Raw genomic sequence first — 14,618 nt, 5'->3', positions numbered from 1 at the left:
TTGTTACGAATGTGTTATTTGTTTCATTTTTAGGGAGAATATTTCCCAAATAACTCTTTCGATAAATTGAAAAGTACCAAAGCTTTAAATAATTTAAAAGGAAATGGACAATGAATAAACGGAATGAAATTTTGTATTACTTTAATATTCAAAGTGTATACATCTTTCAATAAAGAGTGAAATTTTTAAGCTTCGTCCTCCTTTATAGAACAATTTGCTAGCAAATAATGTTCGTGCTAGTACTATATCAAGTTTATTATCTATCTTTGTAAAGAAAAGAAACACACAGGGAAAAAGACCTGTCCATTATTATAGCACTTTTGTATCTTCGCGTATAATTTCTCTTGGAAGAGGAAATGTAAAAAGGGCGACACTATGTTTCAAGAAAGCTTCTCATTTTCCTTCGCAAATGTCTCCACTAGGAACAATTTCTAAATTAATTAAAAAACGTAGTGTCTTATCTAATTTTTATTTGTTGTCAGATATTTATGGGAAGACGATAAAAAAGTTGATATGTACTGTTGTATTTCATAAATGTTATAAAGTGGCATATATGTTATGTATTAATAAACATTTAATTAACGATCATTTACACAACAAGATTTATATACTTAATAAAGTACTTAATAAGGTTCTCATTACCACCAAACGATCGATGAAGCTTTCACTTTGTAAATAAAGCAAAACAGTTTTTTTTTTATAAGAATAAGACAGTTATTGCTCTATTGAAGATTATGCCAAAGAATAGGCTAAGAAATAACTTCATATAATAAATATACCTTGTTATAGAACAAGATTTCTTCGCTATGAAAGCTAAAATATGTTAAGAGAAAAGTAATTTCTAGCAAGTACCTTAGAAATTAGCCCTTTACCAATGAACGTCTCATGGATACAATAATGTTGCAAACGATTATAATTGATTCTTTTAAAAGATAATAAACATATACATTATCCTGGTCTTGTCTGTCGTATTAAAATATCATACAATAGGTCGTACTAGGATAAATAAAGAATCGTGTTCCTTTCCCCATTCGTTTCCCCTTTTAACAACACTTCTGTTAACATTACCTAGTCACACACGTGAAAATATAACAATCCTCCCTCCAGTCGAAACTTTTTGTCGCATAATACACCTTTACCTTTAGCATCATCCGAACATAACCATATAAAAACTGTATTTATAAATAAATCAAGACATCAATCTTCAAAGGCTCGTAAAACAAGTTTCTTTCGTAAGCCACAAGCATGAGTGAATGCAAATAAAGAAACGGTATGTGAGAAGGATTGTTTGCATTTATGTGGAAATTCAAAACGCAAATACACCGACTTTATGAAGGGAACAATAATTATCCAGTGATGCATAGTTCTGTAGGAGTGATAGTAATTTCAAACTGATGATCGGGTTCCAGAGATCGTGATCCACCATTATGACCCGTCGAGTCTGTAGCTGAGGAACTCGTGGTATTATGCGTTCGATCGCGACCGACTGTTATCTATTGGGAACACTGCGCCGAGTGCCTTTTTCCAATCCAATTGACTAGTTATGGTTGCGTCATTGAAAGAATGAAATACCGAGCTCTATGTTTTCCTTTGTGATATCATGAAAGATGATAATACCTCCGTTGAAAATTGATTAATTTTCTATATTTAAGTATTATGAATCCTGGTTCTCTTTAGAGAGTCTAAAGGACTTTACTCAAAGGGTAGATCTCCATTTTATATTGATATAACTCTTTCTTTTAGCGTTTATTTCATCGATGGATATGCTGTTAAAAGTAAAAAATAAGATTAATCGTTTAAAAAGTTACTTACGCCTTAATACAATGAAATGTTAAAAGAAACTGAATATCAAACATTTAGAAAATCATGAAATTCGTTAAAAAACGAATGAATATCTGAATTGAATACAGAGACATCACTCTCATTTCCACTTTTCGACAGAAACGGAAAAAATGAACTAATTATCGTTAATGGGAAAAATCCAATTTACTATCTTTATTGGAAAAAAAGTTAAATGGAAAAACTTTTTACATATTTCGGCGGATGTACACCTACTATCCGCCGCTCGAGTGTGATTCAAAGAGATGAGACAACTGACGAGAGAGGAGATGAAAGAAAATCGTGCCAAGCCTCTTTGTACTTTGTTCTGGTTGCTCTGGATCATCCAAAGAATTTTGAAATTCTATACAGCTAATGTTGCGTCAATTTTCGAACGTTCGAAGCAAAATAAATAATTTGCAACGTATGAAAGTTTGCGAAAGAAATTGAAATTAAAACCACTCATTCAGCCTGTTTCACAAATCTTTCTATGGTGGAGATAATGGTGTAGCATTGTTGTAAAAAGTAAACAAATACGAATGCATGCTATAAAAATGTGACGATATTAATTTAAATCTCTGCAAAAATTTTTAACTTTTGCATAGAAAATGTTACTATTGTTAAGAAAGATAGAATTACTTCCTATTGAAAAAATTATAAAATATTATAAAAATGATAATACAGGAAATCTTATCTTCCGTTTAATCATTTACTTAACTGATACAGCTCTGCAGGAATACCATAAAAATAAACCTTCCATGGTGCTTGAAACATTTAACCGGGATTAGATAAGACGGTTTATAGTCATTGAAAAAGTCGTTTCAACAAACTCTGTTTCAAAGTATAATAGCATGTAAATCTATGAATATGTATTTTCTCACGAACGTCTCGCGGGCGTACGCAAAACAGTTTATGGGTGCGCTTTTTTAAAAGTTATACAATGCCCGATTCGTAATTTTTGTTCGAAATAAATTTAATATGGTAATAAATATCATTCAATTAAGAAACCGCGCTAATAACGATAATAGAAACTGAGCAGAATTAATTCTGATAAAATGCAAGGCAAAGAATAGGAAATTCTGAAAACAGATTATTTTTAAACATGAATAGACTAACTGAATGATCCTACTGGAATATTCAAGTGTCGAGGTACTCTGATAAACGTCCTTACATTAGGTATAATAAGGGATTCAGGTAAAAATGCAAAAACGTTGCAATTCATAAATACATTCTTTTCTCGAATATGGGTGAAAGTTTTATGCTAATATCGATAAAACAGTGTCCGTATTAATCTGCCAGTAATGATACTAATAAATTTATTCTCACATCGCTTCATAAATTTTGAATTGTAAAATTTTATCGGTCAAAGAACAAAAGTTTCCTTTCCCGGCTATCATCTTGATCAAAATGAATCTCTCAGGTTCGTTTATAGCGGACATCGAAAGTTAATCCGTTGTAATTTTCTCGAAAGTCGACGGATCCGGATTTTAGCAAGTCTAACCGAGACATATTTCTATAGATCGCAAGTTTACAGAAGCGGGCGACTTATTAGCTTGGAAGAGTTCAACTTTCATCTAATTGCTATTCAAAGGATTGTACAAAGGAAGACAGCCGAGAACAAAGTTCGACGTTGGGCCGCAGGCGATTCCCGAACCGATGGAAAATTATTAAGCCCTAACCGACATTGTTCTTGACGGGTGCGTGCCTGCACCAAGTCCAATAATTAGACTCAACTTCATAGAAAATTCCTCCCTATAAGTTGCTTTTGCTTTTCGACAAGTTGCCACGCATCCGCTAAATGGAACAACTCTATAGGAACTTTACTAGTGGTACGAAGACAACGAAATCTGCTTAATCGAAGCAACTATTTTGCAAAATCGGTTATATCGATTTTGTAACTGTACCTGATGATAAAGACAACGTCCGATTGACCGTAATCGATACAGATCGAAAGATTGAAACAAGAAAAAATATTTCTCGTGATGGGTTTGACACGACAACTCGGACGATCGAACGTTCGTAATTAATTAAACAGAACTAATTGGACGTTGTACTTTACTTACACGAATATCCTCGAGTAGCCACAGAATCGTTTAACTATTAAACGAAGTTCTCGAGTATTCGAGATCTACGACCTTTCCTGGCTAAAAGCTCGAAACCACCGAAAAGCCTTTAAACTTTAAAGCCAACTTTCGGAATATGCAACGAGATCATCATTCTTTTCTGCTTTGCTTACAACGTGTAAGTTGCGTTATATAGTCAGAAAGTCATGAAGTGGTATTAAATTTAATGTAAACATATATGCCACATAATGCCGGAAATTAAAGGAATTAAACAAATTTGTATATCCTTTTTCATATCTTATCGCGCAAATCTTTAATAAACTCGCGCCTATACATATATGTATGTCGGATTAAGGTTGGAATTTTGGGCGTTCGATGAACCTTCACTCAAATTTACCATCGCGGATATAGCTGATATTTATTGGTACAAATGTGGCCACTACAAGAGGCTATAAGTAATAGCGGATGGACGAGATGTTGATGACAACGAATTCAGGTTCGATAACGAATCCACGGTCCACGGGATGACGAATGCGATGCGATACACGTATAACTCCACGTGCAAGTAAAACTTATCTGCATGAACTCAAAAAATATCCAAGTGAAACTACCCTTATATATTCCTCTCCCCACCTCTCGGGTCAATCTTTGTTTTTAAGGAGGACTATATCATTATTCCATACCTCTGTTACGTACACGTCCCTCCCGTGACCGTGGCTACGTTCAGTGACCCGCTATGTCACTTCGAGCCTAAGCTCAGCGTCATAAAATCGGATTAGAACATTAAAACTATTTCTTATTTTTATTACTTAAGTGTAGCTATAGTAAAAGTCTGGACTAGGGTATTGGAGTTCTTTCCAACATTCTAAAAGGAAAGTCCCGATGTTCTTTCATCTCCGACATGTAATATATATGTCGGAGGCGAAAGGACACCGGGGCCCCTCTGGAACTTCAGGATAACCTCCTAACATTGTAATCTAGAGTCTACTATAGCCGTAATGAAACAATCGCAGTTATCCAAGCCGATGGTAACCGTCCGGGATTAGTGACGGTGAGCTTTGGCTCGGGGCGACAGCCTGTCGCCCAACGTAGCCGCGGTCAACGGGACGGGCGCTCCATCTAACAAAGGTGCGGAGCGGTGTTATGACTCTCATTAAAGGAACTACTCATAGAGGTATCGGACAGTATAACATGCTAACGGTTCCTTAGGACAAGTAATACCTGAGGTTGAGGCACGTACACAGCACAAGTCCCGGTAGCCCGAGGACCCGCTATAAAACCTGGGTTTTTCGGCAATTAAGTTGTTTTGCAAACGGACAGGCAGCTTCTGTCCCAAATTGACCAATCGACAGCGACGTCGATCCGAGGATCTTGGGCGTCGTTGGGACGAAGAGGCATTCCTGACTGAGACCTCATCGAGAAAGGGAATAGCTCCTTACGATCAGTACACGTTTGAGTTAGAGCAAGCGTATCCATCCTCCCGTTGACCGTGGATTCGTTATCGAATCTAAGACCACTATCACTAGTGTCGCGAGGGCCTAATCGCCGCTGTTGATTGTCGAATCGGTAGTGTTCATACCCGTTGTATCAGGCCGTATCTTCGTTATAACACGACCATGGCCAACTCCAAGGGAGGTCTAGCAAGTGCCCACAACTCTATTTACCGCCGCTTCTCTGACATATATACTATATACCTAGCGATCATATTTTCAATCGCAAAATGGGCTGCCATAAATCTTTTCCCCTCATAACCTTTCATTTATAACCATTCCGAAAATTCATGCTTCATCCCTTCTGATGAATTTCAAGTCTTGTGATATTTGCAATTTCGCAGTAAACCGTGAAAATTATTTTGTAGAAGTTGGAAACGAATTAAGAACAAAAGTAATCGAGGAAGTGAAGGAAGAAAAACCAAAGACACGGTGCATTATTCGTAATTAAATCCATTATCAATGACAATTTTAACTGACACCCTAACCCTTGCCCTCTTTATATCATTCAACACCAACCTGTCAAATTATCTTACGATCCTACCAGTCGACGAATAATGCTCGAATACGAAAGTTTTCTTTCTCTGCGCAAGCAAAATCATTGGTTATAGCGGAAAGTACAGACGATACGAAAAGCCTTTTCACACGAACGTAGCTAGTAAGTCTATGAACACGAACGAGAGAAAGAGAGAAATGATAGAGAAGGATGGCTTAATAAGAAGTCGAATGCAAATACGTTCGCGCGTAATTACAATCTACATGTTTATAAACCTCCTTTGCATGTGATGTGGCTTCTTTTTACCCTCTGCCTGGCTGTTTCGAGACCCGCTCGAGCCTTGTTATCCAGGTCTCGCGCTGTGACGTCAGACCCACTTGGGTTCGTTATAATTAAGCCTAAATTTAGTCAGTGCGACGATAATTGAGCATACAGTTGCGAAGAACAAGCCGTGATGAAGAGAAAATGCACGAAATTATGCGAACGTCTCGTTTTACTGACTAGAATTTATCATGGTGATTTTGTTTGCGTAGCACGATCAAGTCGTGGATGGATGATTCTAGCGCGGGAAGGATTACTATGAGTATCTTGAATAATCGAAGTTTCGTTGAGAAAATATCGTAAATGGGAAGAATTTGAAAAATTGGTATTCGCAATAATAATGGAAAGGAAAAATTGAAGCGAAAACTAGAAACACGATACAGAAAGATAGAACATTTAAGTTGATAGTTATATAATAGAAATAAAATTGATCTTTATTGCCATGTTTAATAATTCGTAATAAAACTAGATCGTAGATCGCGGATAGACTGTATTCATCAACTAAATATATTAAAATTGCTTTTGTTAAGATTACGTAAATTGCAATTTCTAACTTAAAAGAGACTTAAATTTTATCTTTCCTTATATTAAAAATGAAATACTTAAAAATTTTCCTCTTCGAAGACCTACTTGTTTAGCAATTTTGTTTAAAAGGTGAATTTTAAAGAGTAAACTTTGTGATAAAAAATTTTGTGTGTTTGTTGTGTGGCGATAAAAGAGATGCTCGGTACGCCATGAAACGTATTTGCTAACTGTAACTGTATATGATTTGAGTAATATTTTATACCACGATGAAAGAAACGCAAAAATTTGGTAATACGACAAATAATATTTCCGACATCGAATTTCACCGAAATTCATATTGCTTTATACATTTAACAGTTTACTTTTAAGTAAATTAATAAAAAGATGAACTCAAGGTATTATTCTTATTTGGAGGAGGTAATTTTACAAACAAGTTAAAGTCGAAAGAAACGTGATGTGTATTCTCTCTTTCCCTCTAATGAAACGCACCATAAACATGCTGAATTGAATTGGCTCGCGATTGTTAGTGAACAGCAACATCGTATTATATTACGAACTACGCTATATTACGTTCTACGCTTATTTGCAATTACAAATTTACATACCGAGGTTGAATCTTCTTGTTTTAAACAAAATAAGTATTTCGTATATCTTCTACTTTTTTTAACTTTACTGTCTGAAATTTTTCTAAATCCTCGATCATCTTAAAGGTACAGCTTCGCCTAGCACAAAACAAATGTCACGATTTCATTCGGTATAGTCTTTTCAAACGAATTTAGTAGTAGTTAGTATTTAGAAAACAATCTAGTAAGCTATAACGCAAACACGTGTTCATACAATCGAACTTTTGACATATAGTCGTTAACGAACATTAACAACACAACGCGTAATCTCAACAAACATGTTTTTATTTACAATAGCAAATCTATACGTCAACGTTGCAATCTATTGTTTCAGGCGAAGGACGCCGTGAACGAGCTTGAGGGTATCGATCTCACGGATCCTGATCTACACAAGGCAGCGACGAAGATCCAAGCAAGCTTCCGAGGTCACAAGGTCCGCCAAGAAGTGTTATCGAATCCTGTGCACGATGCGCCTAAAAATTAAGGATGAGATTGGAGTGTTGATTTTTAAAAATCAGATCGCCGATAGTATGCCCGAAATAAAACTAAGAACGAAGACGGAAAAAAGAGACAAAAAATACAAACATAAAAGAAAAATAAGTCGAACAATCAAAACATAAGCAGTAAATCGGGCTTCGTCTTTGCTTTTTCGTTTGTCGCTGAGTCGAATCCGCTTCATTCTGCGGCACGATTATTATCTAAATTGTACGTTCCGCTGTGATTTGTTTAAAACTGAGCTTGTAAGTTCGCATAAATCTTCAAACACGGATAATCCCCGTCAAACAATTTTCCATCCGAATTCGTACTTACGTATTTTTCGCCCTTTTGGAAATATGGTATTCCAAATATATGGATATTATATTTATTCTATAATTATGGAAGATTCGTTAAATTCGCATTAAGCACACCCGCCTATTTCAGGCTAGTATGCTTATTGCTTAATATTTTAAAATACATGTATGTATTACATACTATCAACATCCTTGTTATTCATATTTCGTCGAGATACGAATCTTAATAGTTGAAGGAACAAATTGAAGAAAACGGACAAGTCGATAAAAAGACCACGCTACTTATAATACCGAGCATAGCATTATAATAACACGTTGAATCGAATCGCGGTCAAGCATGAATGAAATACACTTATTTTAGTAGAAGAAGACTGTTTGAGCTTCACCCACTGGTTGGCCAAAAGAATGAACGAAAAGGAGCTAGACAAAACTAAAGAAACGCAGTGGGAAATTAATTGGCTGGATAGCCGAGCGAAGCCAGCAGCCTTTTCATAAATTCGAAGCGCGAATAAAGGAGCACAGCGGGTGAGTGCGTTTCTTCGAGCAGATCCAATTACGTGGATCGATTTAATCGCTCGGCCGCGTATTCAATATTTCAGTGCGGAAGTTTTCGTTTAATCAACCGACACGTGAAACTAGTGCGTTCAAGATGAACACGGTGAACGCTCGATAAATTTGCCAGTCCGTTGTCAATGCGAAATTTATTGGCAGTCGAAAAAGCTTGGAAAGGATTATTTGCGATAGCGAGCGCCAATATATGTACGTATGGAAGCTGATTCAAAATTTCGACAATAGATTGCACGGGGCGCGATGCACACGCTACCGCCGCATTCTCTTCCTCCCTTGTATAATTTTACCGTACGAGAACCACCGTCGAGACTCAACTACTCGGCCATTCGTATCGGACGTTCCTCTTTTATGTTATACACTGTACACCATGAAGATTCGCGAATGAAAACAGTGAAAGATTACAAACACCGAATAATTAAAATGTCATCCGACCACATACTCGATACGTGAAATCACGAGTCTGCTCGCCATAAGAGGGTGGAGTCGTGTTGTTCCTTGCAAAAGTGAATTAATTCGAAAAAATACGGCACGAACATAATAGCAGCTGCAATCTTTCATAATCAATCGAAAGTCGATCGTTTCTTTCTCTTTCCGAGTGTATACTCGTAATATCGTTCACATCGATAAATTTAATTTCGCGCTATAACAAGTCGATTGAATTCGTTGATCATATTGTAACGCTTCATGTAAATCCAACCAGATATAAAGAAATATATGTACATAATGATGTTACGAATATGAAAACAATAGAGAATTATTGGTCGGAAATTATCCCCTAGTAAGGCGCATGCCTGAGCAAACAACATGTTTAATCGATAAACGTGTCGTCCAAATTACATTGCTCTAACTTTAAGGATCTCCATACCGTTATGTTTAACCGCAAGTTATTTTTCAAACACCAAATGCAAATATTTTTACGTGTTTAGATCGTATATTACGATACACAATTATGGATATATGTACACATACATACACGCAGATGCTTTTGCCACCCCTTAGACGCAATAATTCGACGACAAAGAGGTTACAACGCTCCAGTCGAACTGCCATGTAACGGAAGCGCGTTTCATATCATTCTATTCTCATCTAGTCCGTGGTTTCAATTTTTTCGGATTTGTTTCAATTCGAGTCAACCTAACCCCCAATCGGTGGAAGAGTAATACGTTGTTTTTAGCAGGCCTAAAAACATTACGAAGCTTTTTACAATCTTTACGAGCACACGTGCAAACTTTCTTCAAATTCCCGATGATTGTCGATTTTCGACCTATTCGGTTATTAATGAAAGACAGAAAAATCGATATTAAGAAATACATGGTGATTTGTTCGACAAAGAATCTTTTTTGCTTTTAAAAATGAGAAAATGATGACGCACCGTTCAAGATGATTAAACAATTTGCCGGTATAGCTGGTCATAATGTAACGAAATACTTAATGTTTTACAAATTCTCTTTAAATACAAATAAAAGTATTATATCAAGCACGCTGTGCGTTTACTTACATTTGATGTTATCTTTGATTTGTACTGGGTAATTGGTCAGATCAAGGACTTTTTGAACAGAACATCTTTTGTCTGAATTATATATGTATAATTATATATGTTGCCTAAAAAATAAGCGTGCAGCGTTGAAATACTATTATTATTATTAGTATGAAGTACAACGTTTATTGTGATAAAAATTTTACAAAATATTCTTTTAAAAATTCAAGCATTTTTCTTTAACTTTTTTATGCTTTATCTAAGGATAATTCAAATATTTTATATTATTTCAACTATTATTGTAATTATTAAATCCTACCAACTATGCTCTCTTTGTTTCACGTTATTAACCACGGGTGAAATAAAGAAAAACCTTTCGTACAACTATCGAGCGGCTTCATTATGCATATACTCATGTTCCTGGAATTATTGCATAATTTATGACGCACTGAGTTGACCATGATAACATTAAATGTTCAGTAGGAACTGTTATCGTTTTATCAGTTTCATTAACGACCTAACTGTTGACTTTGGTTGTCGTTTATTTCTCCTGTAAATATTTTCGATATGCGTCACCGATTCTTGTCACGCATTGTCATGTATCACAACGTTTCTAACGGATATTGCGCAAAACACGATTGTATTTTCGGAAAATAACTCAATTATGTACGTGTACATGCACGATTAATATTATTAATACTTGGAAACACATGTTACACAAATTTTTGCACTTGTCTCTGATAATCGTAAAAAGTTATTGAGAAATTGTTATATATAGTAGTAAGCAAATTTTAGACGCTACGCCGAAATAAAAAAATTAAGTACGGTTTAAGAAACGTAGAATTCCGCAAAGAGCTCGATTCTATACAGTATTCTCATACTGAAATGCACACTATGAACAAAATGTGAATACTATACCGTTATCATATATATACAGTTATTGTATTATTAGTAATCTTTTATGTTGAAGGAATGAATCTCTAAAATTTCTCTTCGTAGATATCAAAGAACTCTTACACTTGTCATTGTATATGTGAAAAATATTTATCAATTTCTTATAACTTCTACTTCATAATTATATTATTTTCATTTATCTGTTAACCTAATAATTGACAAAAAAGGATTGCAAATTTGAAATCACGTTTTCAAATATCGTTCATGCTTTATCGATTCCAATTCTCTTGCATTTTCACGTTACCTCATAGGATACAACTGATCGCTTTTAGAAAGCTGGTGAAAATATTATTATCGTTGAAAATGTCTATGAAAGTCAGTATATGGTCGATGATTAACCAATCGAACATTCAAATCATGATCCATATACTTGCTTAATTTAGTTCTGTTCGCGAATAACCAAACAGGAAATTTGACATATAAAATTTGAAAGCCGATTCACACTGTGTCCTATCGAGTCTCGGTAACGACGCTAGAAATCTATATAGAGAACGATCTAATATATTAAACCTATTTATAATATTATATTCCTGTTATAATAATATTTGTATGCTACACCAACTAAGAAGCTCCTGTACGAATATTATTATAATCCACACTGACATTCTATACATATACATATATTAATACTATTAATATATTGTGTTTATATTATATGTTATATGTGTATAATAATATTAATATTGTCGAATATATAAATATTTATGATGTCCATCAATGACATGATACGGCAATTGCATTTTTATTATTGCCGTCTAGTGGGGATCGGCTTTATATTTTCACAAAGAATTATCATTCGTTTACAGAGAAATTCATTTTTTGATATTTCAACTAAAGAAATAAATATATTATAAATACTTTTTTAAACCGAGAATGAATAGTGCAAAGTTGAAATTGGGCATTCTACAACGTTGCGTATTCAAATATGAAAATTATATATTTCCAGGATATAATTTCTCTTGGAAGCAAATACACGGACAAATGATGGATAACTTTATTTGCTCTAAGCAAAATTCTGGTGTAAGAAAATTCATATTATCGAAGAATAATTAAAAATTTTTTAATATTTTGAAGCTTCTGTAGTTGCAAGGGTATTTCTCACTGCGTATGGTACGCGATTATGAGGTCAAGAATTAACGGAGAAGGTTATTGTAATAAATTATAGGCATTTTCTTCGGTATATGACGTTACCACACAGATATAGATTAGTAACGCACAAGATGTTGCGAGAAATTATATTGTAAGGATGTAACAAACAATTGTAATGTTTAAACGAGCAGTACCATACATGTAATCTGTTTGTTTAAAATAAATACCCATTAAGTGTACAAACAATTTCAATCTGAAGAATTAATAGAAATACACCTTTAAATAAATTAATCGTTTTGGATAGTTTAGTAACTCTTTTCTGTTCTCAGTTGATTATTCATATACTGATAATTTATACATGGAAAATGTGCACGATCGGGAATACAAAATAAATCTTTTCTTAAATAAAAACTAAAATTGAGCCAAGTTGATTGTCATGGTACATAGTCCTTGAATTATATACTTTCATAGCGAATGTCAGATGGCACTGTAGTTGCTATAAAGTTTGTTTACTTCGTTCCCGTAATACTTAGTTCGTAGCAGCTCGTAGTAGTAAGTACAAATTATTCTGTTGATATTATTAATATTATTTTATACTATAATAAATAAAATATTTCTTATTTAGTTTCAGTAAAGTTTAACCACCAATGGGTAGAAGATATTATTGCGAGTATTGTGACAGATCCTTTAAGGATGACCCAGAAGCCAGAAAAAAACATCTTTCGAGTTTACAACATACAAAAAATCGCGCAGATCATTATAATATGTTCAAAGATAAATATCTAGTAATACTTTATCGATAAAATATTTAAAACATATGAAATTAAGTATAACTTGCTAATCATAACCTCAAAATTGTTACACATTCGTTACGATTATAAAAATAATTTTATTTATTTTTCTCTATAAATCCAGAAGCTATATTAAAAGAAGAAAGCGCAAAGATACCATGCAAATGGTATTTAAGTGGTGGTGATTGCGCATTTGGCCTTGGTTGCAGATATTCCCACTATACTCCTCCTATGATATGGGAACTTCAACGACTGGGTAATGATCATAATAATTCAAAGTAAATGTAAAAAGAATACTATACCGCATACTATATAACCATTATTTATTATTTATAGTTGCTATGAAATATCAATCAAAACTGAATGTGACGCTTGAAAATGGTTGGCCAAATACTGATGATATAATCAAAGAATATTTTGAGAATCCTACAAGTACAAGCGATGCAGATGATTTTATTTATCCTGTTTGGCCTAGACCGTTGGAATTACAGAATTGTTCCATGTTGCCACCATCATTATGGCCTATCACACCAGAAAGCTTAGCAAATACCAAAACTTTCAAGGAATGGAGTTAAAAACATAAGAAGTATAGGATTCTTTCTTAAATTGAATTAAATTATAGTTTGATTGCAATCTCAACTTGATACATGTAAATCATTCAAAATGTATTTCTTTTTCAAAGGATCGGATATATCGTAAATAAATTGATATAAATACAAAATACCGGAAATTTCTGAAATGTCCTTAATTCAGAACTAGTAAAATAATACTTAAAAAATGCAACAGTTAAATAGTATGTAGTAATTTTTCGACATTTTCCGATTAAACAGATGCACCATCTTACGAGGCAAGGATGAATCAGACTCGGTACTGCTTGACGTTTGCCGGTAACCTCCGTGACTACCATCTGTCCTCCATCATCCCCTCCGCCAATCACCAAGCAGAAAGGCGAGCACACAATGAACCTTGGAACACCGTCACGCAGTAACGAAGCACCCGTTGCTACGATAGTTTGGCGTTTAAGTGTCGTGTTCGGCGCGCCGTCGTGTCGTTTCAATTTAAAAACGAATTCAGTGTATGTTCGTAGCTGAGGACTGTGTTGCGATTATGAGATTGACTCGATCACGTAACTCGTGTGAATTTACGCTGGTGTACCAATCAGAAAGTGTTTGAAACTTCTCAGTGCATCGGCACGGCGGGACGCCGGCCCTCGATTAACCGACTGGATTTTCGATCGTCGCTTCGGATCAACTCGATCGCACCGGTGAGTCTTCACCAATATCTCCTCTGCTCATTGTTCATGTTTTATCTGTAATCAAATCATATGGTTCTTATTCCATAAAAGATGTATATGTATAATAGGATTAAGCTTAAACGAAACACGTGATTTGGTTAACAGAGAAAACATTCATAGCTATGAGAGATCGTAACTTTTTACGACCATAAATAAAGGTAGATATAGTTGGAAGAAAGTGTTTAGGTATACGGAAAATATTACAAAGTGATAATTTTCAAACATCAATGATATGTAAGAAAAATGCTTATTGTTAGATTTGCGAGCGCATAAAATTATAAACAGACCCATACATCGTATGGTTTTAACAACGCGT

General features: G+C 34.6%; 3 protein-coding genes across 3 annotated transcripts in view; all 3 read left to right on the top strand.

Annotated features, from left to right (window-relative positions):
• The window catches only part of LOC117240050 (HIRA-interacting protein 3), an 84,541-nt gene extending 76,614 nt beyond the window's left edge, over window positions 1-7,927 (top strand). Inside the window, exon 4 of the mRNA XM_033505907.1 lies at window positions 7,671-7,927. Within this exon, the coding sequence (XP_033361798.1) occupies window positions 7,671-7,820 (150 nt within the window). The 3' untranslated portion in view covers window positions 7,821-7,927. The remainder of the gene's footprint in view (window positions 1-7,670) is intronic.
• A 4,735-nt stretch (window positions 7,928-12,662) lies between these two features.
• On the top strand, window positions 12,663-13,698 carry LOC117240051 (zinc finger matrin-type protein 5). Its single transcript, XM_033505908.1, has 4 exons — window positions 12,663-12,769; window positions 12,843-12,991; window positions 13,127-13,264; window positions 13,345-13,698. The coding sequence occupies exons 2-4, from the start codon at window positions 12,865-12,867 to the stop codon at window positions 13,581-13,583; spliced, it is 504 nt and encodes a 167-aa protein (XP_033361799.1). The 5' UTR covers window positions 12,663-12,769; window positions 12,843-12,864; the 3' UTR covers window positions 13,584-13,698.
• Window positions 13,699-13,836: 138 nt separating this feature from the next.
• The window catches only part of LOC117240049 (pleckstrin homology-like domain family B member 1), a 63,031-nt gene continuing 62,249 nt past the window's right edge, over window positions 13,837-14,618 (top strand). The window contains exon 1 of the mRNA XM_033505904.1: window positions 13,837-14,272. The gene's annotated coding sequence lies outside the window, so the exon portion shown is untranslated. The remainder of the gene's footprint in view (window positions 14,273-14,618) is intronic.

Source organism: Bombus vosnesenskii, unplaced genomic scaffold (genome assembly GCF_011952255.1).
Source record: "Bombus vosnesenskii isolate JDL3184/JDL3185 unplaced genomic scaffold, Bvos_JDL3184-5_v1.1 scf7180000014535, whole genome shotgun sequence".
NCBI classification, from domain to species: domain Eukaryota; kingdom Metazoa; phylum Arthropoda; class Insecta; order Hymenoptera; family Apidae; genus Bombus; species Bombus vosnesenskii.
This window is presented reverse-complemented; position numbering and strand designations above follow the sequence as displayed.

Bases quoted from the DNA above. Each gene is read 5' to 3' on its own strand.
- LOC117240051 (XM_033505908.1), top strand. From the start codon at position 12,865: ATGGGTAGAAGATATTATTGCGAGTATTGTGACAGATCCTTTAAGGAT. The intron at 12,992-13,126 runs ATAAATATCTAG...TTTTCTCTATAA, and splicing joins TCATTATAATATGTTCAAAG to ATCCAGAAGCTATATTAAAA. The intron at 13,265-13,344 runs GTAATGATCATA...TATTATTTATAG, and splicing joins ATGGGAACTTCAACGACTGG to TTGCTATGAAATATCAATCA.